This window comes from Poecilia formosa, unplaced genomic scaffold, assembly GCF_000485575.1.
Source record: "Poecilia formosa unplaced genomic scaffold, Poecilia_formosa-5.1.2 Scaffold81, whole genome shotgun sequence".
Classification (NCBI taxonomy): Eukaryota; Metazoa; Chordata; class Actinopteri; order Cyprinodontiformes; family Poeciliidae; genus Poecilia; species Poecilia formosa.
The window spans coordinates 147,224-173,349 of NW_006800020.1; the positions used below are offsets into that span (position 1 = coordinate 147,224).

At 37.7% G+C, this 26,126-nt stretch overlaps 2 protein-coding genes and 1 long non-coding RNA gene across 8 annotated transcripts in view; 2 read left to right on the forward strand and 1 right to left on the reverse strand.

Moving 5' to 3' along the window:
- Positions 1–887, forward strand: part of LOC107836755 (uncharacterized) — a 3,472-nt gene extending 2,585 nt beyond the window's left edge. The window contains exon 4 of the long non-coding RNA XR_001662708.1: positions 674–887. This is a non-coding gene — a long non-coding RNA (uncharacterized LOC107836755). The remainder of the gene's footprint in view (positions 1–673) is intronic.
- Positions 1–7,184, reverse strand: part of tln2b (talin 2b) — a 103,602-nt gene extending 96,418 nt beyond the window's left edge. For 4 of the 6 annotated variants that reach the window (XM_016673742.1, XM_007556755.2, XM_016673741.1 and 1 more), the window contains exon 1: positions 6,808–7,183. The gene's annotated coding sequence lies outside the window, so the exon portion shown is untranslated. Of the gene's footprint in view, positions 1–6,446; positions 6,699–6,807 lie in introns of those variants that run through there. The other 2 variants (XM_016673743.1, XM_016673740.1) reach the window with 2 other exon arrangements.
- Positions 7,185–11,220: 4,036 nt separating this feature from the next.
- LOC103141218 (C2 calcium-dependent domain-containing protein 4C-like) lies at positions 11,221–13,194 on the forward strand. The gene is made up of 2 exons (XM_007556756.2): positions 11,221–11,343; positions 11,439–13,194. The coding sequence occupies exon 2, from the start codon at positions 11,466–11,468 to the stop codon at positions 12,810–12,812; it is 1,347 nt and encodes a 448-aa protein (XP_007556818.1). The 5' UTR covers positions 11,221–11,343; positions 11,439–11,465; the 3' UTR covers positions 12,813–13,194.
- Positions 13,195–26,126: the final 12,932 nt, after the last annotated feature.

The window sequence follows — 26,126 nt, forward strand, 5'->3', positions numbered from 1 at the left end:
CACACATGTTATTGGACGTACGGAAATTTCGCGCAAGCATACAACGCTGGACAAAAAGACTAATCATTTACATGTCATCCATAGCCGCGTTAACTCAGTGAAATTTAGAAATTTAGGTATTGATTTCGTGCTATGATCCACAGCAAAGTGATCTGTATTCGCCAAGCTACGCAGATTCGTTGCCACAGCAACTGACAACAATGCCACTTCATGTTTTAGGATTTAACACCAAAAAGATTAAAGAATTTATTTTGCAGTAGTACTTATTACTACTTATTATTTTGTAGTACGTTTCAGGCTTAATGTTTAATTAATAAATAATTGCTGCGGTAGATTAGCTTCCTTTAGTTATTATCTCCTGCTTTAAATAAAGATATATGTTTAAGATATATGCCACATATATATATATGTCTCCCGGGTGGTAGACTGGTGTCTTACCCACTGTGCTATACAGTCAGCTATATATATATATATATATATGCCACATATATAAGATGTTTTCAAACATTTTTGCAGCTGTATTAACCACCAGTTTCTCCAATATCTGCTTCACCTTCACCATATTTTAAATATGGCTGTGAATCATCATAAGTGGATACCAAGTGATTAATGTCCACACTGTATAGTGTTACACCACCCTTACCAGACTGCCTATGATTTATCTTTCATGCAGATTGTGGATGCTGTGTAACGGGGATCTCTGCCCCACTGTCACTGACCTCTCCCTCCTGTGGCATTCCTTCGAGAACCCTGCCAGAAAAAATACACACTCTGCATGCTTGGGAGTAAAAGAAAACACCGTCTGAGGCTTTGAAAGCGTCTCACATCCATGTTTTCATGTACTGGCCATGAAAAACTGCAGAGTTTATAAAAGTTTTCAACACATACTTTGGATTGTATTCATAGGAGTAATTACAAATGCCACTGTCATGACAACACAAGCATACAAAAGACTTTATGATGTCCTTTTTAAGTCTAACATCAAATACAGTTATGACAATTAAACCATTTCTGGCAGGAGATACTCAGAGCTCCAACAGTGTGCTGACAAAAGAGCGCATAAACGAGCAGGAACGTGCAACCATTGTACCTCAACAAAAGCAACTCAAGTCGAAAGCTTCTGAAATAGCAGTTTGCGCCATAAGAACAGTGGGAAAAATATTGACCAGACACAGCAACACAGCAGTCTGTCTTACTCTCAAATACAGTACATTGCAAATGACTTTTTTCAATATAATTCATCTGTCAGAGACAAAGGAACATCAGTTGATCCTTTCCACTTTGCTAAAGGGACCGATATGTCACATGTTCCTCAGAAATGTTATCACATAATGTTTACTGATAATCAGTTTGTTTCGAGCAGTGATTCAGCAGTGTTTCTCTGTAAAAAAACAGAGTGAGCGTGTTTCCTTATACTGCAGGATTTTTTTTTTTTTTTAAGTACTCACACTACATTCATATTCACAGTAAAATTGTCAACAAAAATATGTGGTAAAAGTAACATGGAAACACAAAATCCTAAACATATTTATATACAAATAAAAGCAGCCCACCAGTAAACCGCATGAAGGCACCTGGTTCTCAGTGAAGCCTCAGATTTCCGATCTCTGCCACAAATCCAATTTGGAACCGACTTCTGAATGCACAACTGAGGGAAGTCAGTTGTCTACGGCTCCAAGCTGGTATCTCACTCGACCTCTTCATGAGATGTGCCGCAGGGCTGTGCAACTGCCGATGACCCGAGAACTGAACATGTCATCGTAGCGCTTATTGACCCAATTCTGGTAGCTGCTTGCACATCACTAACAAAATTACACCACCTCAACCAACATGTGTAGAACATGCTCAATATTGCGCCGTATTAATTAGTAAGGGTTGGGTTGAGAGTAAGAGCCATTGCGCTTTAATAGTTTGCGTTTATTATTGTGACCTACAGCTAAGCTAACTGTAACTGATGCCACTTTTTTTTTTTTTTTTAATCAGAAAGCAAATAAACTGTTGTCAATTGACTGGGTTTTCTCTTTCATCAATAAATTAAGTTACAAAATGTATAAATTCATATTTGTTTATAGTTCTGCAAGTGCAAAATGCTGGCGATGGTCTCAGTGTTTTGCTTACCAATATATGGGCATATGGAGCAATGACATGCTCCATATGCCCTTTAAGGTGACACTAATTTTAAGATCTAAACAGCAGCTGATCAGCTATGTACCTTGTTCTTTTCTTAAGCCAACTAAATATCCTTACACCATATGTCTTACTTATACCGCAGCATACCATTTCTGTGAGTGTCATAAAATGTTTGTGTCAGGGCTCATCTTCCTCCACCTATCCAAAGCCATAATCCTAGAGAAAACACTGCTCTGTGAATAAATTAGGCATAAAATTAGAATCACATGGCTAACAGAGTGAAGCCCCCTCCTTATGGTCTCACCGACCTATTCAGGCATGGACTCCAATAGACCCCGAAGGTGCCAGCTTTCAGTGGACAGCAGATTCTTTGAGTCTATTAAGTTGTGAGATGGGACCTCCACAGATAAGTGTTGTCTCTACAACACATCTCAGAAATGCTTGATTAGACATAGAACTGTGAAATCTTAAGGCCAAAGCAATGTCTGTATTGTAGATTGTGTATTTGACATCCTTCTCTCAGAACCAGCTTTAACTTCGTCAAACATCTGAATTGTAGTAAGCTTGTTGGACAGGACAACACTGGCCACTCTTTGCCCTTACCTGCATCAGTGAAACTTTCCTCCCCTTGACCCTTACAACTGTTTGTCACAGCGGCTTTTCAGGACCAATTTTGACAAAAAAAAAAAATAAATAAATCAGTCCAGACAAGGAACACCCAACAAGAGCCACAGTTCTGAAGGTGCTCTGACCCAGTTATTGAGCCATCACAACTGAGACCTCCCTCAAATCCTTAAACAACCCCCTGAACAAGATGAGTTTTTTTAAAGGCAACTGGCTGCTTAATACATCCAGTAGTCATATAATAACGCAAACAACTATTATTTGTGTAGTTAGCTGATTCATTCTGACACAATTATGGCCATAACTTCATGCAATCTTGCAAACTACCTGTATGCCAACAATAAATTGAGTGTCTCTACCTGCTATTTTGTTCTTTTGCAAAAAAAAAAAAAAAGAAAGAAATGCAAGCACTTGCAAAGGTCTAAGGAAGGCAGTCAGCTTTTACATTTACCTTTTTCTGTACAGACCTTGAACTGGAAGGAAGTCAACCCCTAAAGAGGCTGCGATTACACAGACAGCAGTGAGAGGGGGAACAAAAAAGAAAAAAAACATAGATCCATTTCCCTTTAAAAAAAGGTTGGGTCACAGCGACAGCATGGGGTCTGTTTTAGTTTCCACCTCCTACACACTCATGCATTAAATATTGTTCAACAATCACACTCTCCAGTGACTCTCTGAGCCCTTTCTTCCCACCCTCCAGCTGAACATTTCCTGGGGAATTCCAGCCAGGGATGTATTCTTTATGACACAGCAACTGCAACAGCTGAGGGGAAAAACGTTTTCTAAAGAGGAGCAAAGAAATACAATCAGGGTTTTTCGTTGCTTTTAACACAAGCAAATCAATAACTCAAGAACACAGCCTAAACATATGAAAATTCTTCTTCATGTTGCAATGTCTTCAGAGCATCATCTTCGTGTGATGTGATAATTTTATGTAGTTTTGACAGTATATTCAACATTAGATTCAAAGTGTGAAAGAAGGTGTTAGGTATTTCTAAAACTAAAAAAAAAAAGAACATAACAGAAAGGTCTCGTTAGTAATCTTCAAAAGTGAGGACGGTATACGGTTTAAACAACAACTTTGATTAATTGTCAACAGTGAGTAAAATTAGGGGATCTAACCGTTCAAAAGCTTTTGCTGACCTATAAACTGGCAAATAATCTTAATCATGTGAACAACTTCCAGTGATTGCCAGTTGCCTCTGGCTGTTGCACGCTGCTTTTGAGCTTGTGATATTGGTGCTTCTGTGTTCTAATTATATCTGTGAAAAGTATTTTATGAAAGGGTAGACTCATTGTAGATACCTTTGTTTCAACCAAAGACTCTCATAATGAAAAATAAGTGCCGCATATGACACCCCCAATCACCAAGCATTCAAAATATTCACAAAAAAATGAAATAAAAATAAAAATAGTGAGGGTGATTTTAAAATAGTTTTAATGTGTTAAGGAAAACAATGCTTACTAGTTTTGAAGGTGTCTTGAAAGGTTTTAAGTTTGCCTTTTAAATTCAGATTTAGAAACAAGCATGTCTTGAACTTAAAAACATATATTTTCTACACCAGAATTTAAGGCGCCATTTTAACTTTTTCGCAATCCATTCTTGCTTTAAAAGGCAAAACTGCACACAATGGGCTATTATTAATTTTCCAAAATATATTGTATTGCTCATTTCAATTAGCAGTCAGCATTGTGGTTACACCCCTATGTGGAAATAATAATAATAATAATAAAAAATCTAACAAAACAAGGTGCTAATGCAAACGAGGCAACACACAGTTAGCATATGACAAGTCTAACAACAATGCACAAAGTTTCATCCAGCAATAAAAACAAGCAATCAAACCAGTTTTGTTTTCTGTCAAAAAGGTAGATATGCAGAGCTTCATCTAAGACAACATGCAACAACATGCTCCCTATCAGTTTGTATGATAGAATTCCCATCTGTTTGCATTCCCACTAAGAAAAACCATGACTACAAACTGCAATCATACGTACTGAAAGTAATTTAGCAAATGTAAAAAAAAAACTACAAAAAAACAAAAAACAAAAAAACATTTGTGACCCCTAACTCATGGGTAATGCTCACAACAGAATCATGAATAAATGTCACTTGTCAGTGGATACTCAAATGGAAAATTCATAGAGCGCTGGTCCTGAACAGTCACTAAGATTAGCCTTCACATGGGTACTACCTTTATCAGACATACGGACGGTGTCTGTGTGGACTTTTTCAGCAGAAACAGTTTGTGTATTAACACATTAAACTAAAATAAGACATAACCAAGCGTTGTGAAATGTGAAAAGGGGCGTACAAATACATAGTTTACATACTACAAAGAAACGCAGGCTTATCATCCTAAAAGGAAGCATGTGGATGATTTCATCTGGCACTCCCAGTTGCCTTACTGTGGCACTAAGTCATGCATTTTAAGGAATTGCACTTCAGGTAGGAGTCTAGCATTAAGCATTAGTAGTGTGCAACACAATCCAGAACACTAGCTGCTGAAACAGCATCCATTGCAGCATTGCATCCAGCATCCAAATGCTCAGCTGATACATAGAGGAAAAAAAAAACCCCGACCATTGCCTCTTACTCAATTCCACTCAATTCTCATCTCCCTTCAGTGATCTGTCTGGGATTCTTCCCACTGAGCTCAATTTCTCCAGTGGAATTTCAACCGGGCCAATCAGTGAATAGAAAGAGGAGTTGTGAACGATGATGTCAGTTTTCGGTGCCATTTTAGAATAGTAGTCTGCCTATAGTTGTAGTTTTAGCAATGGCAGCAGAAGAAGTGAACAAAGCCATTCATCATTCATTCCCTGTTGGCCACACTTCCAAATATTGAATTAACATTACCCAATCATTAGTGAATGGATGGATGGATATATATATATATATATATATATATAATTTTTTTTTTCTTTTTCAGATCACTTCTGAAAACTCAAGAGAAGGAAATGGGTGAAATTCCCAGCAGATCACTAGTTTCTAAAACACTCAAACCAACCGGTCCAGCATCAAAAGATCCCCTCTCTTACTCATTCTCATGCTCAGTTCAAATGTTGAGTTGCAGCTACACAATTTACAATTTATGTATGATTTTCTTTCCTGGCCTTTTCACCCCAGAGTAAAAGAAGATAACATTTACTGTCCTCTACCTGTTTGAATTCTCCACACATCAAAGCACTAAAACACATCCTCATGCCACCTGGGCTGGACACAAAAGAGACCATCTCTCTTTTGTGTCAAGAGAGATGGTCAATATTTAGAGGACACACAACCTTCCTACTGGTTGGCATCTTTGGGGAAATCAGCAATCAGCGGAGTGTCCTCTTCAAACATGGAAATGCCATTCCAAAACAGATGTTCTTATTGGAATACATTTTAACATTTTATAACCAGGACAAAATCCTAACATGCCGCCCATATTTTTGATTAGTCTACAGTAAACGATCAGGGTCACATCCTGCATGCCCACTAAATCTCACACACGTCAATGTCAGCTTTGATGTTGAGCTGAGCCAGATAACATTCAGGTCAAGTCCGAGTTACTGTACGGCACATTTCCATGCAGAGCGGCGCAAGGATGCTGAGGCTGGCCAGTATGTAGCTTTACTTAACCATTTAGTCTAATTGAAAGAGAAATATTTTACAAACAAGTCGCTTAATCAAACATCCATCCCCTTACCTCTATTATCTGTCAATGTCAAAAGCAGCAAAGCACATTATTTTGCGAGAAAAAAAGAAAAAGAAAAAAACAAAAAAACATCAGACTTGTCAGGTTTCTCATGACGCGTCAAATGAGACAGATCGACCGATACTGAAGGACCGAGTTGGGAAACGTCTCTCTGCTAATGTGAAAAGGTCGTCTGCAAGCTGTTAAAAATGAAATGCTGTCAGCGCTTCTGCTGAACCAACGCCGAGCGGAACGCCTCCCTGTGTAAGGGAGACCCTCTTCGGGAGGAAGAGCACCTCTAAAGACAAACGCCAGGGTTCAAAAATGACGCCGCGAAGCATCTCGGAGGGGAAAACGAACGCAAACATCTTACCTGATGACTCTCACTCCTTACAGCATGCGAGCTGGCTTGGACGTAGGCGAGGCGACACACACCACAAGCGGGTCAGCAGCACGGCTTGCCTGCCTGCCTCCTACACGGCATCAAGCCCCTCCTCGTTTATCGTACAGTGGAGAGAGATGGGGGGCTAAAAATAAATAAAAAAAATAAATAAATAAAATAGGATCACATATCTGTGCGACGGAGAAAAGGAAGCGGCGTCACTCTCGTCCAGCTTCTCTGACTATTATACATTTTGTTGTAGGGTCAGGACGGCTTTGTGGATCGCTGTTGATTCAGATGAGCTGCCGAAGATGAGATTATCCACACAAAATTTCCACGGACGCCTAAATGCACAGGCACGATAGTTTGATATAACCAAAGACTCTTATTTTGAAAGCGCGCTGAATTTGTGCACCTTTCAATAGTGTGTGAAGAGTAAAAGCAGAGCCTGCCTGACGCTTGATGTGGCCTCGGGCAGACTTTGACTAGTCACTTACAGCTATCTACAATTTTAATAGCATCACTGCAATTTTAATATTTATTTTAATGTACCCATGCTGTGCGTCATTTAAGCATGAATTTAGCTCAGCCTCTTTAGTCAACAAGTACCTGCAATGATGTTGGGGTCACTCATATGTGACCCCTCACACTGCAAAATTAATCAATTAATTCAATCATCTACCCACATTTGCCAGATGTTGGTTCAGGCGGAAGGAATTCTGCAAAGTCTGTGACTCGGTGCAATGGCCTGGCGTGGTTACTGTAACAGTTGGGTTCATTGTTTTGTAGGCTACAAATAAAAACCTTTTTTTAAAATGGCTGCGTGTTCAAACTAAACTGTTAAGAAAGTGCGAATACAACTACTTCAGTAAAGCTGTGTTTTTATGTGGACAATAATGTTAGTGGATGCTAACCATCACCGTGGTGGAAATGGCAAATGTAGAAGAAGCATGTGGTTCCCAGGGACCCATATTCTCCTAAATACTGCCCTGACTGTTGTGTGTGGTTCAGACTCTGCAAGACTAATATCAGTCTGGGATCCTTTACAGTATCCTTTGGGGATATTGTATGTACTTGCTCCACCTTTAACTGTGAATGCTTGTGACCAAACCATCAAACCAATGTTTTTTGCCAACCGCCAACAAAACCTAAGAAGAAGAAAAAGAATCATCATCATCATCATCATCATCATCATCATCATCATCATCATCATCATCATCATCATCATCAAAGCACATAAATTATACCAAGACTACACCCTGTTTCTGTTGTGATTTTGGAGGAGTCTGCTGCAGATCAACTGTGGGTTTGTAGGTACAGAAGACAAGTTGTGAAGTTTGCAGCTGAACGTCTTTCATCGCTATATATTTTCTCTGATGATTGCCCAGTAATTATAACTGAAAAAAACAGCACACGTGTCTTTGATTTATGTTTTAACATCAAAACTCTTAAAGTCTATTTTTTTTAATCAGAATTTCAGACTCACTTACCTTTCTAACACATAATGATTAACAATTACAACAGCTTTATTAAAAATTTGGCAATACTGAAAAACAGAGAACATTAAAGAAGTGAACAAATGTAAAACAGCTGACAGGTTGCAAATGATAAAATCAATATGGTTATTACACCGTGATGTATATTTTAAAAAGAAACAAAAATTATGCATGAAGCTGAAGTAGTTCATGTGTACATTAATTCAGTTAATATTCCTTAGATGGTGAAATATGGACGTGTATGAATTTGGTTTTAATTTGTGGGAAATTCATTTAAAACTAATTGTTGTTAATGGTGAATTTGGGGAAAAAAAACAAAAACTGGGAGGCCTCTTCCTGGAGTATCTATCATCCCCACATTTTTTGTTACCTGACACCATCATTAGCAAGCAATTAATTCCTTATAGCTTTTGGGAAAGTAGAGCCAAGTTTGATATTGTTTTTGTTTGTTGTTTGTGTTTCGGGAACATCCATCATGAATTGACTATATTTTATTGAGATGTGTTGGCAAAACACATCTCAATAAGTTGCAGTTTGCATAAATGTGACCTAAGCAGCTGTAATGATTAAACATTTACCTTTCAAAGTGTGACTGCTGGTATCAAACTGAAAATTTACCTATATGTTGTCAACAAGCATATTTGTGAAGTTGCTCAAATTTTGAAACGTAAAAAAAAAATAAAAAATAATAAAAAATAATAAATGTATGTATAGATTTACTGCGACAGACTGGCGACCTGTCCAGGGTGTACCCCGCCTCTCGCCCGGAACGTTAGCTGGAGAGGCACCAGCACCCCTCCCGACCCCACTGAGGGACAAGGGTGTTCAGAAAATGGATGGATGGATGGATGGATGGATGTATAGATTTAATGTAATTATCAATCCAATTTTACCTCCCTCTCTGTAAGCGTCAGATTGTTGCCGTTTCCTGGGCACATACTGCCACCTGAAGGAGAACTGTCAGCACTTACAACCAGGATAAACCTGTACTTATGGGAGGGAAGATGGGATGTGGAAATGGGAGTGTTGTTTTAAGAACACATGCTAAACTGTTCATATTTTAATGTCTTATTACGATAGGGAACCTACCTTTGCTTTCTTTTAACCACCTGTACATTTTATTTTAGGCTAATCTTCTTCTGATGACAACCGAAAGCAGTGAGATCTAGTAGGAAATAACATTTATTTCTATATATACAAATCATAATAATAGTGAAGGACAAATAGAGTCTCTGCAATTTCATTCCACATTTCTGATAATCTCATGGCCCTCTGGTTTCCAAAGAGGTTTTTAAAGTACACTTGAATTGCTGATGAGATGTGGTCAGATAGGAAAACATTTCTGAGAAGTACCCCATTTAGAACGCCTTCCTGGTACATTGGTGCCCCTGACATCACTGTAACCCTTTACTGGATGGTGACACCTGGTAACCAAGATACTCTACTTGAACTTTGTGCTTTGAGCTTTTACCTCTATCTTTTCTAGATATTTACAGAACAAAAATGCACTTAAATCTGGTCGTGGGCTCCAGGCCATGCTTATCTTTGCATGGGTGAGAATAAAAAAGTTCTTTGCATAGAAATGGACTTTGTTCAAATAGAAAAAAAAACAAAACAAAACAAACAAAAAAAAAACACTGCATCAGTGTGTGCATATAAATGATAAGCAGTAGTACAATTTTGATGATGTGCAAAATATACTATGTAAGTGCAAAACATTTAGTCCTTTAGCTAAAATCGGATTTTTGCCACACTCTAAAAATTATCATCTCTATGGAAGCAGTCTTTGCCCTGTAAATTTGTTTTATGTCTCACCAGAAGAGGGCAGCATTGACGTACTTTCCGGTACGGGCTGGAAATCTAAACAGCAACGTTTAGAAACAAAGAAACATTTTATCTTTTGTGACTTAGATATCCAATTAAAAACTGAAACATTTGAGTATCAGACATTTCTGCCAAATCTTTCTCTAGTTTGTTTCATACTGCGATCCGAGTGAGCAAAGCATATAGTTTAAGAATGTTTCCACTTGCAATGAAGATCCTTAAAAGTGTAAAATGAAAACAAAAATTTAAGACTAATACATCTAATATACCTAATTCTAATACCTAATGTTTCTGCAGTTAAAGGATGACTAACAATATCCAAGCTTTTCAAAAAGTTTCCTAACTTAAATTTTACTGTGATTCACAATAGGTTTAGTATGTGAGCTATCAATGTCTGGAAGATTGTTATTTACTCCAGTCACACATCCTTTTACATGTATTTATATTAACAGCCATACTGTGCAGACACAGACTTATCTGCCATCTTTACACCTTTTCTACTTTCAAGTTGGCAGAGGCTGAGATCATAGTGGGATGAATCATGAGAATGTAATAGAAACATATGCTGAATATTCAAAACACATGTGGTGTGTGTGTAGGTGATGTAATGATCCAGCCTAACATTTTTAAAGTTAAAATTAATTTACCAAATACGTGGCAAACAAACACTGCACTGAATTCATTTCTAATTAAAATATGGCAAACACATCTTGTTGTACTGCTGACTTACAAACCTGTGGATTGATGGATTAGATTTCTTACTAAATGACGTGGTGAGTTTTTTAAAAACTGTTCCAAACCGTTATCTGAGCAGACTGCTTTGCTAAAGCTCACAAAAAGAGGTTGAACGCCCTTTAAAAATAGGAAAAAGTCACACATGAATTGGAACTCCGTCACTTGTGCAAAAGTGGTTGTTGCCCTTTTAGGGCCTGTCAGACTGAACAGCACAGTGTCTACTACTGGGCAACGAGCTTTGTTGCCATTGGGACATTTCCATGGGAACCAGCGGCAGTAAAAGGAAAGTGGGAGGATCCTGGTTAAGCAGCCAAAGGGGTGTGTGTGAGATTTATTGGTATCCTGTTTCATTTAAACCATCTCCGTGCTTCAAGCTGACAGAACCCTCCAGCTGCTGTAAAGAGAACTTCTTACGCTCTCAGCTCTAAATTTGAAACAACCTTTTGGATTATCTTTATTTTCGGGATATAAGGTAGGAAGGCCTTTTACAGACTGTATTTAACAGTAATGTACGGTTTTTGGTCACATTTGAGAGCACCTAAATAATATGTAATTCTTATTTTGCAGAGTTTCCTGCCTTCCATTATAGGACCCATGTGGGTGGTAGAAAAGATTCGCATGTCAGTAGAAAGATCAAACCTGCCCATGCCTTCAGCAGAGCTCGGCTTCAAAATCAGTGACATCATGTTGGGAGAAAAGACTGACAAATCCAGAAGGATTTCTCACTGTCCCAACATCATCACCCCCGACAACATCCCAGAATTCTGCATCCCACCAACAATTTTATCCCTGCAGGAGATGAAGAACTCGGAGCAAAAGGGAACAACTCGCATCAAAGTGCCTTCCTGTGAGAGGGCTAAACCAGAGGCCGAAGTAACATTTCATGAGGCGCTGCTAAATCCTCACATTATTCAGGTAGAAAGTGTGGATGAAAGCCCCTGTGACGGCTGCAGCGATGAGGAGACCACCAACGCCGATCCCCAAAGCCAGGCCGCCTTGTCCCTTCCACACCTGGCTAAAACTCAGACCAGCTATGGCTTTTGCACGTTACTAGAGAGTCCCCACACCAGGAGAAAGGAGTCAATTTTCCATTCTGATCCAGGCTCCTCTCCTCTGCTGCTGCCCAGGAGTCGTTCCAATACGTGCTCTAAGTTCTCCCACTCTGCCTCACCGTCCTCCTGCCCCTCTTCATTCAGCCTCAACAGTCTGACCTCCAAGCTCTCCCCCAGGAGCTGCACCCTGAACTGGCAGGCCCCTCTGGACAGTGACACGACTTCTTCCACTGAATCATCACCTTTCAGCTCCCCGCTGCTGTCCAGGTGCCCTGCCAAGTCTTCCCTTTTCAAAGCACTGAGCCATGAACTGCTGCTTTCAAGAAGCATAAGAAAAGCAATGGTGTCCAGAAACAATTCCCTGTCGACAGACGAGGGCAGCTCCACAGACAACAGCCCAAATATCATGAGGAGAGCCTCTGAAGGGTTAGCTGATGGCCTGGCCAACAGCTACAGCCTGGCCCCACCCAACATCTTCCCCATGGACTTGACGTTACACAGAGAGAGGGTGATGAAGGAAAGAATGGTGCCTGTAGGAAAAGATGGCAGTCTCAGACTCTCAGCAGAGTACTGTCCAGATAACCAAAGACTGCGCGTTCGGCTGATCAGCGCTGAGGGCCTTTATCCTCTTTCTGTTGATCCAAAGATTATCAACTGCAGCGTCAGCCTCTCGCTGGTCCCCGGCAAACTCCAAAAGCAGCGCAGCACGGTCATCAGAAAGAGCCGCAATCCAATATTCAATGAAGATTTCTTCTTTGACGGCATCTCGGAGGAAGATCTTAGCCAGAGATCACTTCGCTTTAAAGTGGTGAACAAAATGTGCACCCTCAAAAGAGACTATCTCCTAGGTGACTGTGATCTCCCTCTTTCAAGTATCGTAACAATATAGGTTAACTGTGTATTTAATGGGTTACTTTTGTGTTTGAGCTATTTATTTTATTTTTTGTATTCCATCAGCTTTGTATTTATTAAATTATGAAAAACACTGAGGATGTTTGTGTCGAATCTGTTTTAGAGTAGAACACAATTTTATTCATATAAAGTATATCTCTTCTTTTCAACACAAAGTTTTATAAATAATAATAGGAAAATTAGAATACTGAGAAAATGTTGCCTCTCTGGTTTAAGTGAGATATTTTGCAAATGTTGAGTTGATGGTTTGTTAATGAGGATGCATCACCAGCTTGTTTAGTCAGACAGCATCCGTCTCATATTTCCTCTAAGCCTGTTGTTTACTTCCTGACCTTTCAAATGATTAAAATATCATGAGAAACCAGAAACCATGCAGGGTTGTTGTTTTTTTATTATTATTGACTATTTATAATTTATTAACCTTTAAAAATAGGATTTGGGTGTGTGAAACATAACTTGTGGTTATCCATGCACTGGAATATATTGCTTTGAGATAAATCAGATACTTATTCTAGTCATTTCCATCGTCATTTCCTAAAGGTGAAGTGAAACCCACACCATAACTAATTAAATCAACATACTAAAAACTGGACACCTTTCTGTTTCACACTTATTCACCATATTTACCAGACCAACACATCATCCACATGAGACGAGAATATCCTGCTGGTTTTACTGATAAAGATCAGGTTCAAAAGAACCAGCTGCAATGGCAGTGACGAGTTAAAGATTAAAAAGGTTTCCCATGGCACAGAAAAGCTCTAAAAATGGACTGGCGAATGCACCAGATATGCAAAAAATATTTAAACAACAAACAGTGACGTAAAAAAAAAAAACACTTGATGCATTTGGTGAATTGATGTATTTCTAAAGCAATAGCAAAAAATTGAATGAAGCCAAAGAATGAGGGTTTTAATTTTGTGAATAGGGTATTTTTAATCAGTCGTAATGATCAGGTTTAAAGGGTTTATTCATTCTTAACCACTGATTTTTGGTCTGCAAGTAAAGTAGTGATTTTGTGTTTTGTGATGATAATGTTGAGGAGCAATTTCTATTGAAAAAAAAAAAAAACATCTAAGCATCCTACACATTTGGACAGTCCATCCTAAAAAGGGGATTTTTCCAGATCTGTGAAGGTGAATTATGCTGCTCAACACTTTTGTTTTGCTCACTATTGACTCAGCTGTGAAACAGCCGGCAATAAATGAAAGTTTATGACGTAAAGCCCTTGCTATCTGGTCAACCACTGATAAGATTTGAAGGGATTTGTAACAGTAAATCTAAAAGCAGTAAAGCCTTTTTTGTTTCCTCACCACGTTGGTGTGACTAACATGGGTAGGACATTACTATTTGGTCTGAAGTGAAAAGAAAAAAAGGATAATGCAAATATTTTTACTGTGATTTAGCAGGATAGATCAACAAGTACGACACAATTGTGAAGTGGAAAGAAAAGGACACACGGTTTTCTAGAGGTTTTACAAATAATATGAAAAGCCTCACTTGCATTTATACTCAGACCTTTTCACTCTGATACTATTAAATGCTTTCGAGGTCACCTAATTAGTGAATGTCTACGAAGGCCTGGGGTTTAGGCAACATTAGAGAAAAACAGCCTCATGAAGACTGGTGAAAATAAGGGATAAGTTGTGGAAAAGTAAAAAAAAGAAAGGTTAGGTTATACCTGCCATAACCTAACCTTTTTTAAAGATTAATTTAAATAGGCAGCCAGTTCTTTGTATTTTCAGATGTTGATGATCTCTGTTAGATCTGTAGGAAACAACTGTGTCCTCACAAACTGTTCTCCATGAATGTAAAAGCTGAAGTGGGGAAGTATGCCTGCTTAGTCTCAAATGTCCTAAAACAGTTGCCTAGTTACATTCACTCTACATTTATACCCTTTGCCCATGTTTACAACGTACATTAAGCTGGATAACATCGAGAACCTAAAAACATCCTTCAATACTGTGAACCCATTCCACTTCCAACTTGCATCATAACCGGTAGGTTCAATAGGTTCTTAAAATGGAAATATTTTATTTTAACGATACGCTATCTCCTTCTCCTACCATATCACAAGTTTCCATTTTACAGCTTCCCATGTGAAAGTTTGTTTAAACCTGCTCCCTTATCTTGTTTTCTGTTTTTTCAGGTTCCTACTTTAGTCCAGAAATGTTGACATACATATAAAGTTATAACAATACAATGCAAAACACGCAGTTTGTGCCAGTTTATTTTGTTCTCGGGCATGGATTTAATTTAACAAAGCACAACAGCTTCGTTACCAAGCCCAGACAGAACAGAGGGCTTGTCAGAATTATGCAAAATCAGCATTTTAATGTTAAAATGATGCAATGTAGTCATATTAAAATAGCAATATAACTCCTCTGGCTGTTTTTTTTTTTTTTTTTTTTTTTTTTTTTTTACAAACAGAATAAACAGGGTTTTTTTCCTGCAATTAATTTAACAGTTTTTATATGTTAAATTTTAAACACAGAAAACTGTTAAATTATGGAAAAATTCTGCCGGAAATTCCATAAAAAAACAGAAAACGTACTGGCAGAAAATTACCAGGACATTTTCCTATTTTTATACAGAAAATTTTGAAATAAAATACTGCTAAATTACGGAAATTCTGTAAAAAAAATCTGAAAATATCCTGGCAGAAAGTTGATATCATAGCTCGACTGGCCTGACAGAGCTGAAAAGATCTACTGCTCAGATGGAAAAATCTTTTGACTGGACATCTGTTAGTCATGAGTCCACAAACCTGGTCATGATAGAAAAGTAACAATTTGCCTTAGCAGGGAAAGGAAGCTATGGAGATAATGGGAAGACAGATAGAGATGAAAACACCACAAAACAAAACAAAGAAAAAAAAAATATTCTTAGCTCATTTTTTTTTTTTTTTTACATTTTTATTAAAAAAAATATCCACGTGTCACTTTCCTTCAATTTCACCAATATTTCCTCCTTTCTGTTGGTCTGTATCATAAAATTATCCAAAATATAAGGTTTGTGGATGTAATGCAACAAGAGCTGAAAAAGCTCAAGGGGTGATAATAGGCAAAATTACAATTTAAATTCTTTCTCAGAACTTGTATTTATAGAAATCTGATGTCTGAACTAACCTACGTTCAAAATGCTGCAGTGTAAGATGTAAATGTGATTATTTGGTTTAGAGATAATAGCTTATTCCATGATGTCAGTGGTGGTGTTCTGACTCATTGTTGTTTTGGGTACATTGCGTCACTGTTTTATGGCCCCTTTATTCAAACGAACATGGTTCTCAGTCCATAACCAGTGCAAGTAATAATGAGGCTTCATAGTGACTTTGAAAATTAATAACAGGTTCTCTGAAACCATTTCAGACTGAAGCAGAAACTATCAGCCACTAAAATAAACACTGCCTAGTTCACCAAGTCTTATGATATGAATAATACATTCTCTCAAATTATTTCCTTTTATATAAATACGTAGTAAAGCAATCTAATCTACACGTTTGAAGATTATTCATCTGCTTCATAAAACAAATATATAAAACTAATTTGCTCTTCCAGCCCAACATATTTTCTGTACAGACATCCTCTATTTACTGTGAGGAGAAGACCAGACTGTGGGGCTTCTGCACGTAGCAGACCCATCACTTAGCCTGTGTACCTGCCCTGTGTTACACCAGCCACTCAATCACCTCAGGCACTGCATGGAGCAGAGTCCACACGTGACATGTTTAGTACATAACAACCAAACATTCTGTAGCTCAGACCTCCTCACATCAGATGAGACTTATATAAACAGAACAAAGGTGTTTAGACTCACTCAATCTGGCAGAAGTGCTGAGGCTCAGTCTACTTGAAGCTGTCTGACTGCAAGGGTTGTTAGGCAAGGAAAAGTAGTTCATCACCATTCATTAAAACTTCACATTGAATTAGTAAAGCCAAGGAGTGGTTAATAATGTTTTTAAATTAGGCTATGTCAGCATTTTGTAATTTTTCTCCTCCCCTTTTAAAGTAGCCACATCTGGATGGCCTAATAATATGTGATTAAAAGTATAACACTGGCAAAGAAGATATAAAGGCAGTTTATGAACAAATTTTATTAAAACATAAAAAAAACTTTTCTTTATTGCTTTTCCAACTTGATCATATATTATAGCACCGAGGCTACATTCAAAAGAAATTAACATTTGTTTTACCTAAAATGGACCTAGAGTCTCCATCTTGGAAATACTAGTTTTCAGTGATGTGTGTGACACAGAATTTACTGATAGATGGAAAAGCAAATGGGATTATGTGGTACTCTGTTAAACTGGTTCAGATTCTGTTTGGCTCAGTGCAGCTGGTTTGTGTTATTTGGTAATTAAAGCAGACATCCTTTGTGAGGTTCCACAAGGTTCAATGCTCAGGCCACTTTTATTTTGGACTCCAATGGGATAAGAGTGTAAGAAGATGGATGGATGGATGGATGGATGGATGGATGGATGGATGGATGGATGGATGGATTTTACTGTCAAAACATGACAGATAAATGTGTTCATGCTTTTCAATAAGTGAAATTATTGCAATGATGTCTTTTTCAGTCTTAATTAAAAATAAATCAATCAGGCAGTTGCAATAACTGGATATGCCTGACTGGCTAGCTCATTGAAAACCTGAGATGTACAGAAACGATCTTTTTTTTTAAATAAGGTTAAACACCAATATTGTTTTCAGTTTCCATATAGGTCAAATAATAAGCTGTTTGTGTTTATTTTTTCTTAAATACTTCACATATCAAATGTATTTTGTTTATATAAGACTTAAATTTTACAATGTTTTTTAATATTTTATTTGTTAATACATTCTTTTTTTTATATCTACTTATTTATTTTCATTCAAAGCACTTTGGATTATCGTTTGTATGAATGGTTCAATACAAATAAACTTGCCTTACTTTATAACCTCCCCTTCCATTTTTCTAATCATCCTCAGGAACAGGTACATGCTGGTGAGATGGGTAATTGCATTGAGATCAACATGAGCATGGCACAATATTGTCCAAATGGCCATTACACAGTTAGGTAAACAGTCCATCATGACAGGGATTGTCAAAGGTTTGTGTCTGTACAGTGTCTGCTTCATTTACTTAGAATATATGTGACATGTTATGTAAATGTGTACAACAATTCCCACGTTGTTTTTTTTTTCCTTAAAATTATATGACAGAATTGGGCAAAAACACATTCATGTTAAACATACAAAAGAGAGAAGACACTTCCTGCTTGCCATTCTGTGTTTTTCCTCATTCAGAAGCGCCTTTTACTTCCATGGCAACGAGGCCCAGCTCTGGGGGGAAACCATGGAGATCCCGCCTTTCATGTGAGAGATGCTTTTATTTCGACACGAGTTGATACAGTCTGTCCCTGTCTGTTTAATTCAGGTGCATCTTAGCCTTTGTCGTGCTGCTGCTAGTATCCAAAGCCAGCTATCAATAGACGTGTCAAGAGCACCTTAAAAAAACAAAACAAAAAAAAAAAACAATAAGAAGGGTCTGAGAATGAAAAACACAAAACCACATGTCATTCTGACACACATAGTTTTTTTGGTCTGTACGGACAAAGATTAATAGAGTTTCATATAAATGTTTACATAAAAAAAACACTATGGGATGTGTTTGAAAGATAAAAAAAAGATGGGTTGCAACACATAATCAAATAACTGCTAAAATAATCATTATATGAACATATAATAGAATAAAATGTTAAATAATAGTTTTTATATTCCATAATTTTACCAAGTATTTTTGAAAATATTGAGACATTTAAAAAATATATATACATACTTTTTTTTTAAAATAATATTTTTATGGTAACAGGAAAGTCTTACATAGAAAGAAACTCTACTATTTTACATATTTTAAAATATGTAAAATATTTTATGATTCAGAATATTTTTAGTGTTTTATTATTTTATTACACTTAAGAATAAGGAGACAAGAGCCTGCTGACCTAAAATCTATATTACACTAAGTTTGCTGCTATACAATTTTGAAAGACTTGTGTAATTTAAAATCAATATGGAAAATAGTCTCTTTAGAACATGAGCACGTTGCATTATTTTATGATATTAGAAGGGTTGCAATTAAAACATTTGGTTGGAGCTTTTCTGATAAGAGACATGGCCAATAGCTTGTATAATCCTGCCATTTAATCAGAGGTGAACATGACTAAGTGATGGGTTTCTGTTTGCCAGTTTGGTTCTCTTGGTAACTGATCAACACAAACCAAACAGATGTCCTATTTTTACACAAGGGTTTACCAAACCTTGGCAGAGAGGAAACACTTTACCTTGGAAAAGAAGATAGACTCATTCGGGGAAACCACTTAATACTCATGGTTAAATAAAATACTGTTTCTAATTCTTAATTTGGCCTTTTTTAGGATCTAATAGTTAGTTCTATCTCAGTTTCATAGACAAAATTCTGCACGCTGATGCAGTGGTTGCCCCTTTTAGTCTTGCAGCAAGAAAGTCCTGGGTACGACTCCTGACCAAGGGTTTAAGTGAATAAGGATGTATGTTCTTCCTATGCACGTGCTCTCAAGCTAACCAAACAGTGCAAAAACATGGTTGTTAGTTAAAATGGTCTCTTTAAATTGTGTGTGAGTGTGCGTGCTTGGTTGTTTGCTTAGTGTTGCCTTGTGATGGAGTAATGGGCCAATAACTACTGAACATTTGTAATTACTTCAATCATTCAACAGTGATTATTAATTGATTTCAAAATAGGTCAATGTATTACAATATTTACCAGTAATTGGCATGTGAATCTATACATTCTAAAGCAAACAAGTATAGCTGTGTTTTCTCTCTGCTCCTATTTTGCAACTACACACATCTCAGTTTCTTTGTCTGAAGTTGCACTACAATTTACCAATCTGCCTCTAGCCTGAGGGTTGTCTGTTTTTAAATTCAGAACCTTTTGGGGGTATCTGAGGCCAAAAACCTCACACAATCCACCTACATAATTCATTTGTTTGAAATTTCTTGTTAATTCTTGCCTCATTAATTTACTAAATGGCTGCTATAACCCTTGTGACATTGGATTTTTAACTCGTCAAGTTTGTTTTCATCGCAAAACAGTTCTTGAAATAATTGGACTTTATGAAGAATTAGTTTATGGTTACTTTCCATGCCACAGGATGTGTTCATTATTTGCGTCTCAGACCGCAAATTGAAGCCACATAAAAGTTGCTGACGTCCGTCTCCGTGTTTATTGCCTCTGCTAAAATGAGACCTGTGTGTACTCTGCATACAGAGGGTAACAAACTGAGAGCCTCTATAACCAACCTGAGGGTTTTTTTCTTAGAAATACTTTACAAATGATTTTAGAAAGAAAAAACAAACAACTTGTCCAATGTGTGTTTTGAACTCATTGTTTTGTTTTAGTTTCACTATTGAAAGATTACCCTGGTGATGGCCCAGGACAAAGTTTTCTAAAGTAATTGTAGTTTTGCAGTTTCCTGGGTCTGACTTCTCTCAACTCTGTAAATGTCTGATTCGATACGACAAGCATCCATAACACATATCTGACCAGTATATTTATGAACAACTATTCATTCCATTTACTGTTCTACCCATTGTTTCATTGTGTCCCTTACACAATGAAAAAAACCCCCCAAAAAACAAAAAAACAAAACTGGACTTTGATTTACAGTGCTCTTATCCTAATGTGCTGGAGTCATTTTAAATACCTGCATTGGTCTTTGATCAAAACCTTTTCAAATACTGATTGTGAGTTTTCTTTGCTTGATTGATGAGAGCTGCAGTATTACATCATGTGGAGAGCAGAAAGCGATCATTTCCGAAAGGCCACACAGCTAGGATATCAGCACGTTTGCATGTTTCCCACCATGTGAGTCATCGCGTGTTGGTCCACATGTCAATTCTGTGATGCAGAAAGAGGAAGTGCGTTTTTCAGCATTAGGCATTGGATGCAAATTACTTTATGTATATGTGGGCTGGCAGTCCACTGCTCATGACTGTTACAAAAATGTGATATTGTCAAATGAAATTGAAAATAAAGGAAATTAAATCTGTGATAAAACTATGCAATATCATGTACAGACTTGGTTTAAAATAGGTGAAAAACTGGTGAAGTTCTATAGAACAATGCCTAAACTAATCTTTGCAATTTACAAAGTTTGGTAGAGTTGTGGTACTTGGTATTGCTTTGTTTGTTTTTATCTTACCTCACTAGAAGTTTTGACAGCCATTGTGTAAGGGCAATATCATCTCACTTGGGATTCACAAATGAGAATGATGCATTCCNGCAAAACTGCACACAATGGGCTATTATTAATTTTCCAAAATATATTGTATTGCTCATTTCAATTAGCAGTCAGCATTGTGGTTACACCCCTATGTGGAAATAATAATAATTAAAAAAAAAAAAAAATCTAACAAAACAAGGTGCTAATGCAAACGAGGCAACACACAGTTAGCATATGACAAGTCTAACAACAATGCACAAAGTTTCATCCAGCAATAAAAACAAGCAATCAAACCAGTTTTGTTTTCTGTCAAAAAGGTAGATATGCAGAGCTTCATCTAAGACAACATGCAACAACATGCTCCCTATCAGTTTGTATGATAGAATTCCCATCTGTTTGCATTCCCACTAAGAAAAACCATGACTACAAACTGCAATCATACGTACTGAAAGTAATTTAGCAAATGTAAAAAAAAAACTACAAAAAAACAAAAAACAAAAAAACATTTGTGACCCCTAACTCATGGGTAATGCTCACAACAGAGTCATGAATAAATGTCACTTGTCAGTGGATACTCAAATGGAAAAGTCATAGAGCGCTGGTCCTGAACAGTCACTAAGATTAGCCTTCACATGGGTACTACCTTTATCAGATATACGAACGGTGTCTGTGTGGACTTTTTCAGCAGAAACAGTTTGTGTATTAACACATTAAACTAAAATAAGACATAACCAAGCGTTGTGAAATGTGAAAAGGGGCGTACAAATACATAGTTTAAATACTACAAAGAAACGCAGGCTTATCATCCTTAAAGGAAGCATGTGGATGATTTCATCTGGCACTCCCAGTTGCCTTACTGTGGCACTAAGTCATGCATTTTAAGGAATTGCACTTCAGGTAGGAGTCTAGCATTAAGCATTAGTAGTGTGCAACACAATCCAGAACACTAGCTGCTGAAACAGCATCCATTGCAGCACTGCATCCGACATCCAAATGCTCAGCTGATACATAGAGGAAAAAAAAAACCCCGACCATTGCCTCTTACTCAATTCCACTCAATTCTCATCTCCCTTCAGTGATCTGTCTGGGATTCTTCCCACTGAGCTCAATTTCTCCAGTGGAATTTCAACCGGGCCAATCAGTGAATAGAAAGAGGAGTTGTGAACGATGATGTCAGTTTTCGGTGCCATTTTAGAATAGTAGTCTGCCTATAGTTGTAGTTTTAGCAATGGCAGCAGAAGAAGTGAACAAAGCCATTCATCATTCATTCCCTGTTGGCCACACTTCCAAATATTGAATTAACATTACCCAATCATTAGTGAATGGATATATATATATATATATATATATATATATATATAATTTTTTTTTTCTTTTTCAGATCACTTCTGAAAACTCAAGAGAATGAAATGGGTGAAATTCCCAGTAGATCACCAGTTTCTAAAACACTCAAACCAACCGGTCCAGCATCAAAAGATCCCCTCTCTTACTCATTCTCATGCTCAGTTCAAATGTTGAGTTGCAGCTACACAATTTACAATTTATGTATGATTTTCTTTCCTGGCCTTTTCACCCCAGAGTAAAAGAAGATAACATTTACTGTCCTCTACCTGTTTGAATTCTCCACACATCAAAGCACTAAAACACATCCTCATGCCACCTGGGCTGGACACAAAAGAGACCATCTCTCTTTTGTGTCAAGAGAGATGGTCAATATTTAGAGGACACACAACCTTCCTACTGGTTGGCATCTTTGGGGAAATCAGCAATCAGCAGAGTGTCTTCTTCAAACATGGAAAGGCCATTCCAAAACAGATGTTCTTATTGGAATACATTTTAACATTTTATAACCAGGACAAAATCCTAACATGCCGCCCATATTTTTGATTAGTCTACAGTAAACGATCAGGGTCACATCCTGCATGCCCACTAAATCTCACACACGTCAATGTCAGCTTTGATGTTGAGCTGAGCCAGATAACATTCAGGTCAAGTCCGAGTTACTGTACGGCACATTTCCATGCAGAGCGGCGCAAGGATGCTGAGGCTGGCCAGTATGTAGCTTTACTTAACCATTTAGTCTAATTGAAAGAGAAATATTTTACAAACAAGTCGCTTAATCAAACATCCATCCCCTTACCTCTATTATCTGTCAATGTCAAAAGCAGCAAAGCACATTATTTTGCGAGAAAAAAAGAAAAAGAAAAAAACAAAAAAACATCAGACTTGTCAGGTTTCTCATGACGCGTCAAATGAGACAGATCGACCGATACTGAAGGACCGAGTTGGGAAACGTCTCTCTGCTAATGTGAAAAGGTCGTCTGCAAGCTGTTAAAAATGAAATGCTGTCAGCGCTTCTGCTGAACCAGCGCCGAGCGGAACGCCTCCCTGTGTAAGGGAGACCCTCTTCGGGAGGAAGAGCACCTCTAAAGACAAACGCCAGGGTTCAAAAATGACGCCGCGAAGCATCTCGGAGGGGAAAACGAACGCAAACATCTTACCTGATGACTCTCACTCCTTACAGCATGCGAGCTGGCTTGGACGTAGGCGAGGCGACACACACCACAAGCGGGTCAGCAGCACGGCTTGCCTGCCTGCCTCCTACACGGCATCAAGCCCCTCCTCGTTTATCGTACAGTGGAGAGAGATGGGGGGCTAAAAATAAATTTAAAAAAATAAATAAATAAAATAGGATCACATATCTGTGCGACGGAGAAAAGGAAGCGGCGTCACTCTCGTCCAGCTTCTCTGACTATTATACATTTTGTTGTAGGGTCAGGACGGCTTTGTGGATCGCTGTTGATTCAGATGAGCTGCCGAAGATGAGATTATCCACACAAAATTTCCACGGACGCCTAAATGCACAGGCCCGATAGTTTGATATAACCAAAGACTCTTATTTTGAAAGCGCGCTGAATTTGTGCACCTTTCAATAGTGTGTGAAGAGTAAAAGCAGAGCCTGCCTGACGCTTGATGTGGCCTCGGGCAGACTTTGACTAGTCACTTACAGCTATCTACAATTTTAATAGCATCACTGCAATTTTAATATTTATTTTAATGTACCCATGCTGTGCGTCATTTAAGCATGAATTTAGCTCAGCCTCTTTAGTCAACAAGTACCTGCAATGATGTTGGGGTCACTCATATGTGACCCCTCACACTGCAAAATTAATCAATTAATTCAATCATCTACCCACATTTGCCAGATGTTGGTTCAGGCGGAAGGAATTCTGCAAAGTCTGTGACTCGGTGCAATGGCCTGGCGTGGTTACTGTAACAGTTGGGTTCATTGTTTTGTAGGCTACAAATAAAAACCTTTTTTTTAAAATGGCTGCGTGTTCAAACTAAACTGTTAAGAAAGTGCGAATACAACTACTTCAGTAAAGCTGTGTTTTTATGTGGACAATAATGTTAGTGGATGCTAACCATCACTGTGGTGGAAATGGCAAATGTAGAAGAAGCATGTGGTTCCCAGGGACCCATATTCTCCTAAATACTGCCCTGACTGTTGTGTGTGGTTCAGACTCTGCCAGACTAATATCAGTCTGGGATCCTTTACAGTATCCTTTGGGGATATTGTATGTACTTGCTCCACCTTTAACTGTGAATGCTTGTGACCAAACCATCAAACCAATGTTTTTTGCCAACCGCCAACAAAACCTAAGAAGAAGAAAAAGAATCATCATCATCATCATCATCATCATCATCATCATCATCATCATCATCATCATCATCATCATCAAAGCACATAAATTATACCAAGACTACACCCTGTTTCTGTTGTGATTTTGGAGGAGTCTGCTGCAGATCAACTGTGGGTTTGTAGGTACAGAAGACAAGTTGTGAAGTTTGCAGCTGAACGTCTTCCATCGCTATATATTTTCTCTGATGATTGCCCAGTAATTATAACTGAAAAAAACAGCACACGTGTCTTTGATTTATGTTTTAACATCAAAACTCTTAAAGTCTATTTTTTTAAAATCAGAATTTCAGACTCACTTACCTTTCTAACACATAATGATTAACAATTACAACAGCTTTATTAAAAATTTGGCAATACTGAAAAACAGAGAACATTAAAGAAATGAACAAATGTAAAACAGCTGACAGGTTGCAAATGATAAAATCAATATGGTTATTACACCGTGATGTATATTTTAAAAAGAAACAAAAATTATGCATGAAGCTGAAGTAGTTCATGTGTACATTAATTCAGTTAATATTCCTTAGATGGTGAAATATGGACGTGTATGAATTTGGTTTTAATTTGTGGGAAATTCATTTAAAACTAATTGTTGTTAATGGTGAATTTGGGAAAAAAAAAAATAAAAATAACTGGGAGCCCTCTTCCTGGAGTATCTATCATCCCCACATTTTTTGTTACCTGACACCATCATTAGCAAGCAATTAATTCCTTATAGCTTTTGGGAAAGTAGAGCCAAGTTTGATATTGTTTTTGTTTGTTGTTTGTGTTTCGGGAACATCCATCATGAATTGACTATAATTTATTGAGATGTGTTGGCAAAACACATCTCAATAAGTTGCAGTTTGCATAAATGTGACCTAAGCAGCAGTAATGATTAAACATTTACCTTTCAAAGTGTGACTGCTGGTATCAAACTGAAAATTTACCTATATGTTGTCAACAAGCATATTTGTGAAGTTGCTCAAATTTTGAAACGTAAAAAAAAAATAAAAAATAATAAAAAATAATAAATGTATGTATAGATTTACTGCGACAGACTGGCGACCTGTCCAGGGTGTACCCCGCCTCTCGCCCGGAACGTTAGCTGGAGAGGCACCAGCCCCCCTCCCGACCCCACTGAGGGACAAGGGTGTTCAGAAAATGGATGGATGGATGGATGGATGGATGTATAGATTTAATGTAATTATCAATCCAATTTTACCTCCCTCTCTGTAAGCGTCAGATTGTTGCCGTTTCCTGGGCACATACTGCCACCTGAAGGAGAACTGTCAGCACTTACAACCAGGATAAACCTGTACTTATGGGAGGGAAGATGGGATGTGGAAATGGGAGTGTTGTTTTAA